Source organism: Zonotrichia albicollis, chromosome 8 (assembly GCF_047830755.1).
Source record: "Zonotrichia albicollis isolate bZonAlb1 chromosome 8, bZonAlb1.hap1, whole genome shotgun sequence".
NCBI lineage: Eukaryota > Metazoa > Chordata > Aves > Passeriformes > Passerellidae > Zonotrichia > Zonotrichia albicollis.
This window is the reverse complement of record NC_133826.1, coordinates 16,666,264-16,681,304: the sequence shown is the minus strand read 5'-3', so window position 1 is coordinate 16,681,304 and position 15,041 is coordinate 16,666,264. Positions and strand designations below refer to the sequence as shown.

At 41.2% G+C, this 15,041-nt stretch overlaps 1 protein-coding gene across 1 annotated transcript in view; it reads left to right on the top strand.

Annotated features, from left to right (window-relative positions):
- Positions 1–15,041, top strand: part of TGFBR3 (transforming growth factor beta receptor 3) — a 108,889-nt gene that overhangs the window by 32,001 nt on the left and 61,847 nt on the right. Inside the window, exon 3 of the mRNA XM_074546093.1 lies at positions 11,859–12,043. Coding sequence (XP_074402194.1) covers positions 11,859–12,043 — 185 coding nt within the window. The remainder of the gene's footprint in view (positions 1–11,858; positions 12,044–15,041) is intronic.

Here is a 15,041-nt window from a genome sequence, read left to right as displayed (position 1 = left end):
ATTTTGTCAGCATTTAGATGAGGTAGCTATGGAGAACATGTATGAGTATACATAAATACTTACACAAAAAATATGTACATACATAGACTGTAGTGAGGTATTGCATGAAGTCTTCTTGATAATCAGAGCAGTTGTTAAGCTGTGACTATTTGTGTTCTCCACCATGGAAATATTTATTCAAAGTGAAAATGCATGAGGAGCTTTTGAAAGTGGTAGTTTGTGTCACTATTGTGCTTATAGTCAGCACATTTTCCAAAATCAACAGTATTATCTCTTTCTAGGAAGGTCTTTTCACGTTCAGTCAGTGAGGTTTCACAAGCACAATCAAGTCTGAAGGCTCCCTGCTGCCCACAGTAGGGACAGGGGTGCAGGTTTTTCCACTGGCTGTGGTGACAGCCAGTCTAGGTACTCCCCAGACCTTCCTTGCTGCTCTCAAAGGCACCAAAGCCAACAGAAACCTGCTTAGTCTCTTTATTGCTGAGTTACTTTCCTGCCATGTTAGTGAGTTGAATCAGCTCCTGTGGAAGGCAGGTTTGATCAGCATCAAAAGAGGCATAAGATAGCTGGAAAGTGTTGGTGGGAAGAAGAAAAGTGGAGAGACTGAGGCGCCCTGGGTTTGGCTGTGGTTAGATGCTGGATGATTCATCCTGTCTTATAAACCTGCAGTGCTAGGTTTTACTGGTTTTTCATTACCTCTAGCAATAACTGTGTATGTATAGCTCTGTCAAACCTGCCATCCCACAGACATGTTCACTTGGGTCCATCTCCACCCAGATGATGTGGCCCCCGGTCTGTGTGAAGCTGAGAGCTGTGCCCTGGGTGCCAGGCACAGCATTTGTCACCTGCCAAGCAGCCACCAGGGCCTGGGGTCTGTCCTGCAGCTGGGCTGGTGCTCCTGAGCAAGCTTCAAACAATATCCAGGCATGAAGTCACAGTGCCCACACCTGCCTTGGCTTGAGGCATTCCTCAACAGCATGGGGCCAACATGGTGTTTCCTAGTCTTCTTTAGAACCTTGACAAATGTTGAGCACTGAGTCTTTCCTACTTAAAACCAAACTAGATAATAAATATTCAGAAGTCTGAAAAGAGAACCTGTAGCAGGGCATATTCCAGGATTGATTTCCTTACCAATTCTGCAGCCAAGGGCAAGAAGCATTTGGCTGAGTGGGGACTGTGGAACAGTACAGTAGTTTTTGCCTTTTTCTTTATTGGTTTTTTAAAAGCATCTCTTTTTGTGTTTTTCAAGACAAGACTGAAGCTTTTAAGTGTTTTGTGGAGGGAGGTTTTGTCTTGCTTGAGCACTTGATCAGGATCAGTTTTCAAGGTTTGTTCAGTGAGACATATAGGGATAATGAACTCATCCTTAAAGAGTCAGTTACAGGAATTCAGCCTTCAATTGAACTTGTAATCTTGTTATTTGTGATTAGGAAAAAGCTGGTTTACTTTCAGTTATGGAGCCATCTTTCCCAAGTTTTTCTCCTTCCTTTTGGCTTTTGCTGCTTCTGAGATCCCCACTGCATTTGATGGGACTGAAGCAAGTGGTGGCCAGCTGCTTGCAGCTGAAAGCCTGAGTAGCAAAGCCAGGTTTCTTTACTTTATGAAGGGTCCTGTCCACTGATGAGGATTTTCAATCCCTTTGCAGCTGAGGAGCTGGAAAAGCAGCCCCAGCCTGGCCTGGTGTGGCTGGCAGCGTGCGGATCACGTGTTCCAGTGCTGCTGCTCTCGTTCCAGCACTCTGTCCAGCAGCGGTGTTTATCAGATCCTCTGACACACAGCACTGAGCAGATGTTCCCTTTTTTAGTATGGACTGATGCTTCTGACGTGCAAACTGAGATTAGCAAAGGGAAGGCTTATAAAGTTTCATGCTTGAGTGAAGCACCTATATGTCAGTTTCTGACAGGCAGAACTGAGGGGAGGGAAAACCAAACCCCAGACGAAAAAGCTCTCTCCAGCTGCTTTTCACTGAGTGCCTGGTGTTGCAAGCAGAATCCAAGCGCTTCAGTGGCCAAGGATTAGCGGCAGTGACTGCCAGCCTGTTCTTCTGGTGAGCTAGTCACAAATGGCAAGGCTCCCATGCAGTCCTGGGCCCAGTGGCAAAGTTAAAGCAGAAGATGATTGCAGGAAGTTGCTGTTGTGCTGACAGCTGTACCATCTGGTACTCTGCATTTCTGTGGCTGTCAAAAAGATATTTTTGAAAGGAAATCACTTCTCTCTTAACTCTCCAGATGTGCATGCATCCATATGCACCAGCATCCAGAATTTGTTTTCTCTCTGAAGACCAAAATCTGATTTGCTGGTAATTGAATTGACAGATAAAAGCAAGACATCCTATTGAAAGAAGAGCCCTTTGTATGCAGGTGTAGTGAATGCCAAGTGTTGATGAAGCTTAGGGGACTAGGTAGGAATGGTTAAATGGAATAACGGGGCTTGAATTGGATAGAAACCAACTACTGAGAAGGAAAGGAGCTCATAGAGGTGGTAAAAAAGGGGTACAACCAGAACTCCTGTAAGTTCAGTGTGTCTGTGTGAAGAAAAGGAAGAAGCTTGGGCCAGATGAAAGAAATTAAATAAAAGGAAAACTTTGGCTATGCTTTTACTTTGAAGCTTGGATAGCCTATCAAAAATAATACTAATGTTATGAATTAAAGGAAAACCTGTTAATGGTTTGTAGAATTGTGTGATACTGTAATTGTTTAGGAATGCTTGTGAAAATTTTCCAATTGCTTTTACTGAATCTATTAAACACTTCACAAACTGCAAGAGTTGCTCACAGCTCTGTCGTTGGGATGCCCCTGAACCAGTAAACACAAGAGACCTCTAAATCTCTCCTGATCTTGTTGAGGTTGCTCTCATTAGTCACCAGATAAGATAAACTCTTCATTGCATAGTAGTTCCCCTTGGATAACCAATGTCCCTTGGACACTATATTTTTGAGCAAAATATGGCTGCATATGGAGTTCCAAATGAAGGTCAGTACGGATCAAGCATGTGATAGCTACTTGCAATTCTGAAAAGTTGCCTTGGGATATTTTTAATCAATATGATTAAGAAAAGCTGAAGAAAACCCCAAAACAATCAACAAAATCCATCTAGCCAGAAATCTTACCCCTGCCCCCCAGTCTAGTGTATGCATTTTATAGTCCTACTATTACTGCATATTTTGGTACCTTCATCTATACTATTGATACTGCCTGAGATGGGAATCCAACACTTGTTGTATTGGTTTGAAAGTCATTAGTACTAGTATCAGCACTTTGAAGCACACCCATGAGTATGCAAAGAACTGAAGTATATATTTGCAATTTAAGTAGGTAACATTTTGCTGTGAGAGACTCAGAAGACTTGTTTCCTTAGATAAGCACAGATTGCTGAAGTTTACATGTGTGCTTTTGTGCCTGCTCTTTGATGAATTCTTGTATGGCTGGTCATGAAAGTAAGTATGGTTCTCTCTCTTTGCCTCCTGAAACTGATTTTATGAAATCTGTGATTTTCTTCTCTGTCATCTTTAATTTACCCAATTTTAGGAATACAGTAAAACCAATAGTGTGGGTAAGGTGGTTTGACAAGTTCCAGTACTGATTTATTAAAAATAAAATGGTTTTGAAACCTGGTTTAGAGTTTTTTGCTCTAAGCAGGCATTAAATTTTTATACAGTTTTCCCCCCTTTTGGCCTCAATACAGAGCTCTCATGTAAACCAAGCAGAATGCTTCCTGTTGTTTTCTGATAAAAAGTGCACTTCCATTCATTGTTTCCATGCAATTTCCTATCTTTCTGTGGTCAAGAGAGGTAAATCTGAGACGATTTATGGGCTATCTCTAGGGAAAATAGACTTTTATAACATGAAGTTTAAATGTTTTAGGGAATAATGAACAGGGAATGTTGGAAATAGTTTGTGTCTGCTTATTTCTTCCTCTTTGTAATATCACTTTGCTGAAGACAGCTTTATCCATTAACAGTGATGAAAATTGAATGCTAAATGTGCTTCTTCTGTTAAGGCTGTTAAGGCACAATGTTTCTTTGCATTTTTAGGTATTGCTTGTTATCTGAATAATTTTTGTATCTTTTACAGTCTTGTTAAAAGTTTGTGATTTGAGTCAGGCATTTCTGAAATACAGCCATGCCTGGGATGCAGGGAAGCCCTCAGTCTAACATTGACCAGTTTAAAAAAAGTATGGGTGCTTCATGGGACAGAAGATTAGTGCAAGAGAATAATCTGCATTTGATTTTTAGACTAATTGCTTGAAACTTGGGTTTTTTCTCTACTACTTGAGGATAACAAAGGGAAAAACTCAACAATCCTTTTTGAAACATTGGTGAACTACTTTGTTTTCAGTTCTTTGGCATGGAAACCAAAAATTGTGCTTTCTGGATGTGTTTAAATGAGAGTCAACGCATACATGCTGTTCTGTTTATGAGTATTAAAAAGACGCTCTTATGTTAGTGGAAATGTTTTCGAAATATTGGCTTGGGAGAAGGAATGGGAAGAGAGAGTAAGAGCATATGTGGATGAGTTTGCACATTCAGGCATGGAAAAATACTAGGAAGAGTTCCTGTAAGCAGTGTTTTGGTGCAAACCTCAAGAGAAGGTAGGGCTCTGACAGTACTTTTGGTCAGAACCAAGTACAGCAGAGGTTACATGAAATGTAGCTCTGTGGTAGAGTACATCTGCTTTTGAAAGACGTCTTTGTTTTCCAGGTGCAGATGTTTGTTTTCTAAGATTATGCCTCATGGGTAGCAATGTCTTGAGACTGTGCTCAGCGGATGTTAAACCAAACAGGTTTTTCATTCATTGCCTTTTCTGTTTAGTTAGCTTAATATGTGTATAAACAAGACACCTAGAGTTTCTTTTGTTAAACAAGATGCTGAACTGATGGACGTTGCCTATCTTGGCCTTGCTTGCTTAGGTATTGAAATAGAGTTTTGCTGTATAACAAAGGAGTATGACTTTATAATTTGTAATTTTTCATTAAATGGATAGTTTAGGTTTAATTAATATTTTTTAAGTAGCAGCACATTACTACAGCAATTGAGTTTTATTTGAGAGGTAACCTTTCCAATTAAACTTGGATCAGTGTTATGTCCTTATGAGGACAAAAGATCACTATAAGCTTATTTTTCAAAAAGTGAAAGAAGGAATTTCTGATTTAAAAAGGTAATTTGAATGTTTTTCTACATGGAAAAAAGCTGTGAGGTCCATGCAGGTAACACTCAAAATTAGATCATCTCTGCTAAACAGAGATAAACATTGTGCTCCTACCAGTGGCTGGGAGCCATGGGAGTGGGTGTTTTGCAGCACATCCACCAGAGAGGCATAAAAAATTATTTTGCTTAGAAGGAGAAGCCAGCATCAGGAGTTTGTACCAAGCAAAACAGCAACCTAAAAAGGTATGGGACATGTCATCTGAATGATTCCCAGTGGGCCAGCAGATTATGTTAGATAGACTTTGCTATGTATAACAGAAATGTCTAGAGAAACTGCAGAAAATACAGGATCAAAAGACATGGGAGATTAAGTGTAATCTAATGTGTTGAAATGTCTGAATAGTTTGGTCCATACATGGAATAAGTCTGGGCAGAGTTGATAATAGTGGAATAGGAATTAATTGGAGGATAATGGTTGGGATAGACACACATGGAGCAGGGGTTTAATTGCACGTAGCATTAGCTCCAGATGTCAGTGTCAAGGTGAAGAATGTAGGTTAATGCATAGTTCCAGAGAATTTTTTTTGTTCTTGAAGAAAGGGGAAGGGTTCAAGGACAGTGTTGTGGAGTTGCTGGAGGTTAGTGAGCTCGATGCACTGGAGTAGGAAACCTCTGCTGAGTTTCTGCAAAAGCACAAGGTTTTAGTTAGTACAACTTGTATGTTTTTAACTCCTACAACCAAATCTTGCCACCTGTACTGGATATTTATTTAGAATATATTTTTTCTCAGTAGAAGTTTTATAGCTCGTTGAATTCAAATAGATACCTGTGGAGTCTGGTATCTTGGGTGTTTTGGTTGGTTGGATTGGTTTGTTTTTTCAAAATAGCCAAAATTAGTCCATGTTTGTGAATCTTCTCCCTGCAATTTTAAACTTCTCACCCTTGCTCCAATGGCAGTTCAGTCAAAAGTAGTTTCACTGTGAAAAATATGCACTAGATGTGACAGTAAAAGAACTCCCTGAAAATTAAGGATCTGAAGGGAAATGTGTAGATTTATACAAATAAAAAATGCTTTAGACAGTCATCTTCTTGAGTCTTCCTCCTGGCCACTATGAAGGTCTGATATTCTGTACCCTGCATCTTCCTTATGGCAATCCCACTGACTCAGAGGGGAAAATGATGGAATCCAGGAGTGGTCTTAGATAACCCAGCTCCTTGTGGTTGCTGATCATTGTGGAGGAGCCTCTCCTATTCGTGAGCAGAATCACTGAGGTTTCCTCTACGTCCTTGTCTCTCGACACAAAGCTGTGTAATATTTCCTACCACCCGATCTTCTCTTTTACATCTCTCAAGGCTGCTTGCCAGAATGAACTGTTCCTGAGCGTTCATGTCTTGTTCAAGTGCTTGCTTGTGAGTGTGAAACTGGTTTTTTCATGGTTATCTTTAATAAAAGCTGTTTTTTATATTAATAGTGGAGGTTGTCCATTATCCTCTACATTGAAATTACTTGGAATTTGGATTTCCAGGTGGTCTTCTGTGAAGGGGTGTGCAGGAAGGAATTTAGTATTTACTGCTAGACAGCCACCCATACTGAATAAGTAGTAGTGACTAACATTTTCTCTGGTAGTGATAGTTGTCACTTCCTTCTGTAAATTCCTATTTGCCTCAACTCTTGTGTATATTTTTTGGTATAAATGCTTCCCTCAGTGAGAAACCCTTTATGAGAAGAAGGTTGTGTAGGTGGTAACAATTGCTCCATGTAGAACAGTGGTCCTTTGCCCATGCACTTTTAACTTGAGAAATGAGTGGTTAATATCAAGGGAAGAAGTTATTGCTGAGTCTTGCTCAAGTGCTCTGTGAAGCTTTTTAGTTCAAGATTCAAATGATTTCCCCTCTCTGTTGTCATTCAAACATAGGTTTGTTCTCGCCATCGTTATCACTGAGAGATTTAAGAGAATACCCTTAAAATTAACCTTCTCTTTTGTGAAAGTCTGTCATTTGGGCACACTGAAATCTCTACTTGAGTTAGCCCCCTCCACATATTAATGTGCCTTTCAGCATAAAGTGATGAATTCTGGGTTTATACATAATGACTAGATTATTGTCATTCTCTCATTCAAAAATCAATTACAATAATGCTGTCCTTTTTCTGAGGAGTGTTCTATCCCCTTGGTGTGGCTTGTACCCTCTGCTATGGCATATGGGAACCATGCTAATGTGCTGTGGAGCCCCCAGCACAGATTCAAGTCATTTGCAAGAGCTGCTCATGCTTTTCAGCTGACAGCGCTGCAGAAATCACCATGGGAATGCAACAGAAACTGCGTTACCCTTTATTATTTGAGTAAAATCAATCACAGTTATGAGTTGGTCTTGGGTTGTTGTGTTATCCCCCTTAGTCTTACTCTCATTTCTGCTACCTTCTTACAGCAGAACACATGTTACTCATTAGTAGCATGTAGATATGGGAAACAAGAATGTTGAAATTGGATTGAATATGTTCCAGATGGACACAGCTACACACTATCAAACAAGGTTGGGTCTGCACTGATTTTCTTTAAAATATTAATTGGAAGTGAAAAATAATTCCATACTCAACAGTTCTCTTGAATTCTGAATTCACTAAACATTTGAAATAAGTATTTTATTGGAAAACATATACCTAATAATTGGTTCTTTGAAATAAAACTGCCTAACCTGCTTTCCATACTCTAAAGGCATTAAGCAACTAAAATTTGATTGGGGTAGGAGCCAGGATTCACTAACAAGATTAAGTGGTTACATGCTCCAGAGTTAAACAAAACCCAAGGACGGCTGTGTGTGCGCACTTAAATTCTCAGCAGAGAAGGCACCAAAGGCTTGTGACAGTGCTAGGATGGATAAACTGGAAGATATCTTTGACCCTTGGTGCTTTGATTGGAGTGGAGATGTGGGAGAACATCTATACATATTTAGAGCTGATAAGGCAATCTTGATGTGTTAATTGGACATTGATAATGAATTTTGGCAGGATGTTGGTGTTGCTGATGCAGGTGAGGAACAGGGTGTGAGGCTGGCGTGGGAAACTGGCAAAGCCTCATCCTGGTGTTTGTGGAGGGCAGAGGGACAGTAAAGTCCAGGTAGATGAGGCTGTGGTTTCCTGTTGGCTTTTCAAGTAGGTGGTGTGGAGGTGATAAACAATCAGATTAGTAGTATCCTAGGGAGAACTTTGTTTCGGTTTTTTTTTCAGAGTGGCAAATATGCATTTTGTAGGATTTAAACTACATAGAGAAGTAGCTGGCTTTCTAGTCAGAGAAAAGTGATAGGAAGGAAGATGAAGGATCTGCGAGGGAGTCAGAAGTTGCTAATTTGGGTAGAAGAGAGGTCTTGTTGCTCCCACTGGAGTGACAGTGCCTTGTAGCAGCATCCACCTTTGAGTGGGGCACATCTGCAGGTGCAGTAGGAAGGGCTGGAAAGAAATGCAGTTTATGAATGTTGAGCCAATAGCTCAAGCATTGCTGTGGTGCATGCAGTATAAGAAAAGACTAAAGTAGATCATAAATGCAGAAAAGGTGGCAGAAAGAGCTGCCTTTCACTTTCCTTTCGCTTGCTGCTAGCTCCAGGCATGCCAATGTATATGGGCCTGGCACTACACCCAGGTTAGTGGTTGGGCAGATATGCCAATAGCAGTACATGGGAATTGTGGTTTGATATTGCCATTGTAAGAGAAACGGTGATTGTGAGAGTCTTGAATTGCTGGGAAGGGCAGTATGGGCCCAGGACACACCTCCTGAGGCACCTGTGTGAAACTTGGCAAAAATTAGACAGCTGGACAGTTATTTACCCCCACAGCATGCCTTGCACGTGGGCAGTCTCACAGCATGTGTGGTCTGATTGCAGTGGAACATCCTCCGGTAGTCCAGTCATTGGTTCAGATTCCAGGGCTATATCCCTTTCTCTTACAAGGCTGATCTGATCTGAAAGCAGTTCTATCAAATGCAGTAATTCCCCCAAAACATTGGTTTCTTGGACTTGAGTGGCTTAGAGCAGCCTTGTGCACCCCTTCCCTCCAAACAGATGTGACAGAGGGGATGTGCCCAGGCTGCCAGGGTGTGCAGGCAGATGCTCTGCGCTGCGCTGCTCAGAGTGGCCCTGCCCCAGTAAGCCCTGCTCAGGAGTGGCACAGCACGTGGGCTCTGCCAGCGAGGTGAGGGAATTTCTGCTGGAGATCTGGCCCCTGTCCAGCCTGGGTGGAGTGCAGGCAGAGCAGGCATGCCTCATGCTGCCGGTCCCTGTGCAGATAAGCTCAGCTGCACACAGTTATCCAGGATGTGAACTTCTGCTCCCTCCGGGACTGTTTCCATCTTGCATGTTGAGCAGAACAGAGGGATTTCTTAATGTGCATTTGAGGTGCCAGCAGAGGAGGCAGTTACAGCCTGAACAAAACAGTCACAATCATCTTCCCCTTGTAGGATGTGAGGGGAAAATCCAGATGTCTTTTATCTAATGTATTGAGTTTGTTCAGAGTAAGTACCAGATAAAGGCTGGAGGGGAGGATTGGCAGATGTCCTGCATGGGGATAGGTGTTCACAAGAAAATCACAAGGAAAGTATTTGCTTTTTCTCCTCAACCTTTGCTAAGTGCACATTTTTGTCAGCAACTCCATTTTTGGTTTTGTTCAGTCCTGTGCCTTGTTCTTTGTGGGTGAGTGTGTGTTATGACTGAAACATCTTAAACGTGAATTCCATTCTGGGTGACAAGAAACAATTCAATGAACAAGTGCTCTTTCCTTCCCAGCCCAAGAAATGCTTGTGGAGCTTAGAGAAGCGTTCTGTGCAGGTTGTGTAACATGGTGTGCTGTAGGACTTTCACATCAGTGGCCCGGCTAATTTAGCAGCTGGCTCTCTGATCTGCTCTGGTACATCAGGAAAGTGCAGCCTTTCTACTGGTTTTGTTATTGTTACAAATCCTCAGTATTTCTTCAGCTGCTACAAAGGGCAACTTTTTAATTAATTTTTTTCTTAAACTGAATCATATCACTGCTTGGACCAGTCACATTTTGTATGTGTATTCTTTAAAAGGAGCTAAATAAAAACCAGAAAACCTCAAGTCAGTGCTGCTTGGTTAGTGCTACTGCTAAGCTCCTCATTTAAGGAGAAGAAAGTTTGTTTATCCTCTGTACCCCAAGCACATGCATGCGTAATTTATGCCTTGAGCATTTCCTTTACAAATATTCCTGCTCTATGGGAGCTCATAGGATATGCGCTATGCACTGGTGGGTTTCAGGAACGGCCTCTTTGAGGCCTGAGGCACTGCAGAAATCTCCCTGTGCTCAAGGGCTTTGCTTTTTCTAGATAGTCTGGTTTAAGACAGACTCTGACTTGTAAGTAAATGGCCAACTGCAAGCTGTATTTTGAAAGAACCGTGGTTTTAACCAGCGAAGTGTAGGTCAGTGCTAATACAATTAAACATAAGTGTACCCCAGTGTCAGATGATCTCTAGTGTGACAATAGCTGGCTTTAGACTTGACAAAACTAGCTAGAGCTGTTCCATTTAATCATTTGAGGATTTTCTTTATTTTGAACTTCCTTCAAAGGAAGCATTTTACTTCAATTGCAGATGTGCTCAATTTGGAAATAAACCTATGCTTCTGCCTGTATTTCTCTTTTATGCCTGGCAGCTTCTGAACTGACTGGTTCATGTGAGTCTAATTCTTATCTGAGTGACTTTGGTGCAAATTAGGGGTTAAATCAATTATGTTCTCCTGTGACCTTCTGAATCAAAAACATACATGTATCTGTTACTGTCAGGGGTGGGCTTGAGCCATTTTGGAAAAGCAGGGCTGCTTTTCATAAATATTTGTCTTGATTTAGTTTCCTGGGATATCGTTTAAATGTAAACTGCTCTGTATGCTTTGCTTTTGTGCTATCTTGCTCTATCACATCACACGGTCTCACGTACTATATAAGAGTATGGCACTACATCATGCTGTGGTGATTATTTGAAAGGGCGTACACTCTGTTTTGGACTAGATAACTGTTATCAGTGCAGATAATTGCTGTCAGACACAAAATAGGCTCAGTAAACAAACATTTCATTTTATCATGTGACAGATGCCTGCTGTTTTGTACAGTGTATTTGAATGATGTTCACTATAAATCAGCACTGCTTCAAAAGCAACAAATCCAGCTCACCCAAATCCTTCCTGACATAATTACCTTTCTGATTGATAGAAAGTTTTCATTGTTATATACACATGATGGCATTTACAGTTGCAGATAAGCGTTTGACATAAACATCTAAGACAAACCAATTCCCCTGACCGCTGTCAGGGGTGGTGGGGGGAGGTTTTTTGTTTGGTTTTTTGTTTGGTTTTTTGGGATTGTTGGTTGTTTTTTGTTATTTTGTTTATTTTTGGTTTTGTTAAATGGGGTTTTTTTAGACTTTATTCCCCTCTCTTTGTTTTTCTCTCTGGTAAAGAAAAAAAAACCTTAAGTTTTGGAATTCATACTTGAAAATTTAGACTGTCAGAGAGAAATGAACCAATGAGTTAGCATATTCAGGACGACTTAGAAATGCAATGGGAGTAAAAGTCTTAATTTTCTGGAGAATGAGCACAAAGCTTCTGCTTGTGTTCCTGTGGATTTTCTGAACAAAAGGATCATCATTATCTGACAAGTATAAACAATGCATTGCTTTTTTTTCTCCCAGTGATGTGTGTCTGTGTCTTTCTCTGCAGGTCCTGTGCCTCAGAGGGAATGTGTCTTGTCGCCTGTTAACAATTCGCACCCAGTCCATGCCTTGTTGGAAAGCTTTACAGTCCTGTCTGGCTGTGCAAGCCGGGGCACGACGAGCCTGCCCCAAGAGGTGCACGTCCTCAATCTCAGAAACCCCAAGGAGGGTCTTGGCCATCATGAAAGAGAGGTAAAGGGGAAATTAGTTTTTCTCCAGATCCCTGGTGATAAGTATGTCTGCAAATGGGATTGTTATATGTTAATTTGCTGCATAAAGTTATTTCTGAATTGTCACCAAAGTACCACAAAGAGCCATGTGCAATTTGCATGGAGACTGTCCACCTACACTTTACATGTCATGTGAATAAACTGCTTCCCTACCTAGCCACCCTCTTCATTATCTTTCACAACCACAAAGTATACTTAAAAAAGGTAGGGGGTGGGCAAAGGAAATAAGAAACAGATTTAGATCTCCCACAGGCCTTTGCAGAATTGGCTGTCTTCAAAAGCAGATCGTTTACCTAAATGTGTTGTAAATTAACATGAATACCTTTGGAACCCTGCCATGACCACTATAAACAAATACTGAAGTTTAGATTCTTTTACAGCCTTAATGCTTCGCTGAGGGGGGGGACTGCTATACAGAAAGCAAGTGTTGCTGACTATGGTAGTCTAATTACTTATGTGTGCTGCACTTGCAGGGACTGGCAAAAACTTCAGCTGTTCTGAAAGCAACAATAGAATAAAATTTTTGATGTAAGGTTGTGCCATACTGTTGTTTACTCTCAAAACGCATCAAAACAGAGTGCCAAAGTGCAAAGAAAACATTGCATGCCATGACAGCTGAGCCTTTTAGTTAATATTCTTACAGTATTACATACACAAATCCTTACTACTGTCCTTGCTCCTGTGGGAGCACTGTGTGGGTACACAATTAGAGAATTTGTAAACAGAGAACAAAGATGATGATCTAACAGGGAGAAACTCAGGAAAAGAGGGTCTAAATCTGCGCTGAAAGAACTTTCAAGTGGAGTCTTTCTTAGTGATTAAAATGAATGCAGATTCCCTTGGCTAGAATCAGTCTTTCCACTGACTTCAGTATCAGCCTTGTTGGGTTTGTGGGGACTTCAGCTCAATGTGTATTGTATGCATCCATGAAACTTCAGCTGTTGTGTTCATTTTCAGTATATTTATGGTCTTAAATGTCTAGTTTATGATGAGAAAAATTACTTACAATTTTTTCAATAGATACCTTATTGGCTTCCATTAATCAAAATTGTCAGATCTTCTACTGTAATGAGATCAATACAAAAGTTATGCTTTTTTGGTGGGACTGTGAATGAGGAACAGATATTTTTATATTTGGAGGGGGTAGTGGTGGTGTGGGGACTTGTTTTGGGAATTTTTTTTTGTTTTGATGTTCTTATAACCTTTCTTAGTATACCAGGCACTGGATGATCAGCCTGTTAAGTACACTGTGAAAGACTGAAAAAGGTGTAGGCACGATCAGTTCTCTGGACATGAAGCCCAAATTGTTGGGCTTTTTGGTTTTCTCTGGGTTTTGTGGGTTGTTTGCTTAGGGAGGGTGGTTGGGGTTGGTTGTTTGGATTTTTTGAGCATAGTTTCTGATGAGAACTAAATAGCTGTATGTGATTCTGCTGTAGATTTTTCAGTGCTTCTCTCATCTCCCAGGAAACTTTAAATCCATTGCTAAGTCAAAGGCAAATTTGGTGTGAGTAGATCTCACAAGGTAATCACAAGTTTTATTGAAAGTGGGCAGAAGAGTGCCTGCACTCTGGGGCTGTGGTACTGGGGGAACTTGTAACTCCTTGGTTACTAAAGGGTGCCCAGGGCAGGCATGGAATGGGCTGCAGCTGGAGCTTGTACCTCCCGAGAGAGCAGCATGACTCAAGTGCATTTGCATAAGGCCAAATTTCCCTCTGGGCCTTGACGCGGAGCTTTGTGTGGCCTGGCCTGGCCTGGCGCGCACACAGCGTGAGCCAGCCATGCTGCACAGGGGTGAGGGCTGTGCCCTGCTGCCTGCTCAGAGTTACACAGTGCTGCAATTCAACACTTGGCTTTGAGTAAAAATACTTGCCTGTCCAGCAGAAAGAGGCTGCTTGAGGCTCATCAGATGTGCTTATGCTAAGAAAGCAGTTTGCCCTAAGCTGTCCTGTCTGTGTGCTTTGGGGTGTACTGAAGTGTAGGGCACTGAATAGATCTCAGCATTTGAAACCCGTGGCCTCCTTCTCCCATTTCCTGAGCAATTTCCAGTCATGGCCCTTGGAGATGGCTGCTCTAAAAATGCACAGGAAGCTGGAGCAAGGTTTGCTGGCAACAGTGTTGAGCAAAAGAGTGTAAACAACTTGGAAAGATCAGATTTTACTTATAGGATCAGGCTCAGAGAACAAAGCAGAGCAAATGTTATCTTTTCCATTATTGTAGAAACCAACTCCAAGTGGCCCTTTGTCTAAAAGTAGAATGCACCCATCACCTTAAGTTACATGAGCTTGATTTACCAGCTGAGGTATTTCCTGTTGCCTGCAAATGCTGATAGCAAAGGTAGAGATCTGTTTGTCATGTAGTATTTCCAGTAGACTCCAGAATAAAAACAGTAGTTTTGTTTGACAGCATATTACTTAGATTTAGCAACATTGAAAGCATGTTTAAATAAATCATGTATTTGTTCAGAGGTTGGCTGAAGTTTTAATGATATGGAATGCAAGTTCTGAAAATCTTTAAGTGAAGGCTTGCTTTGGGGGAGGAGGTTGAGTTGTTTTGTTTTTAACCTGCACTGTGCTAGAATGCTGCTAAATTACACATTCCTTACTTGCTGGGAGGAGTGTAAACTTCCCCTAGCAAATCCCTTGGAGAGTTCATGCATCAAACATACTTGTGCAGTTATCATGGTTCTCATAAAGATGTAACATATGTGTATGCATTAATTTAACTCTCTTTGACACTCATGTAGAATATACAGACAACAAGCGTTTGCAAATTTAAGGGGTGGCTGATGAGGGGGAGGGTGTGTGGCAGGGGTGATGCAGGCAGGCTTTTCAGTAAGGATTAGTAAGATTTGAGTGCTTGTCCTTCCCTATAAACTGGGGAAAAGAAGACAAAAGACAGACTGGAAATGCATAGGAGTGTGTATTCTGAACAATCATTGCAAAACTGAATCAGTAGTTTAC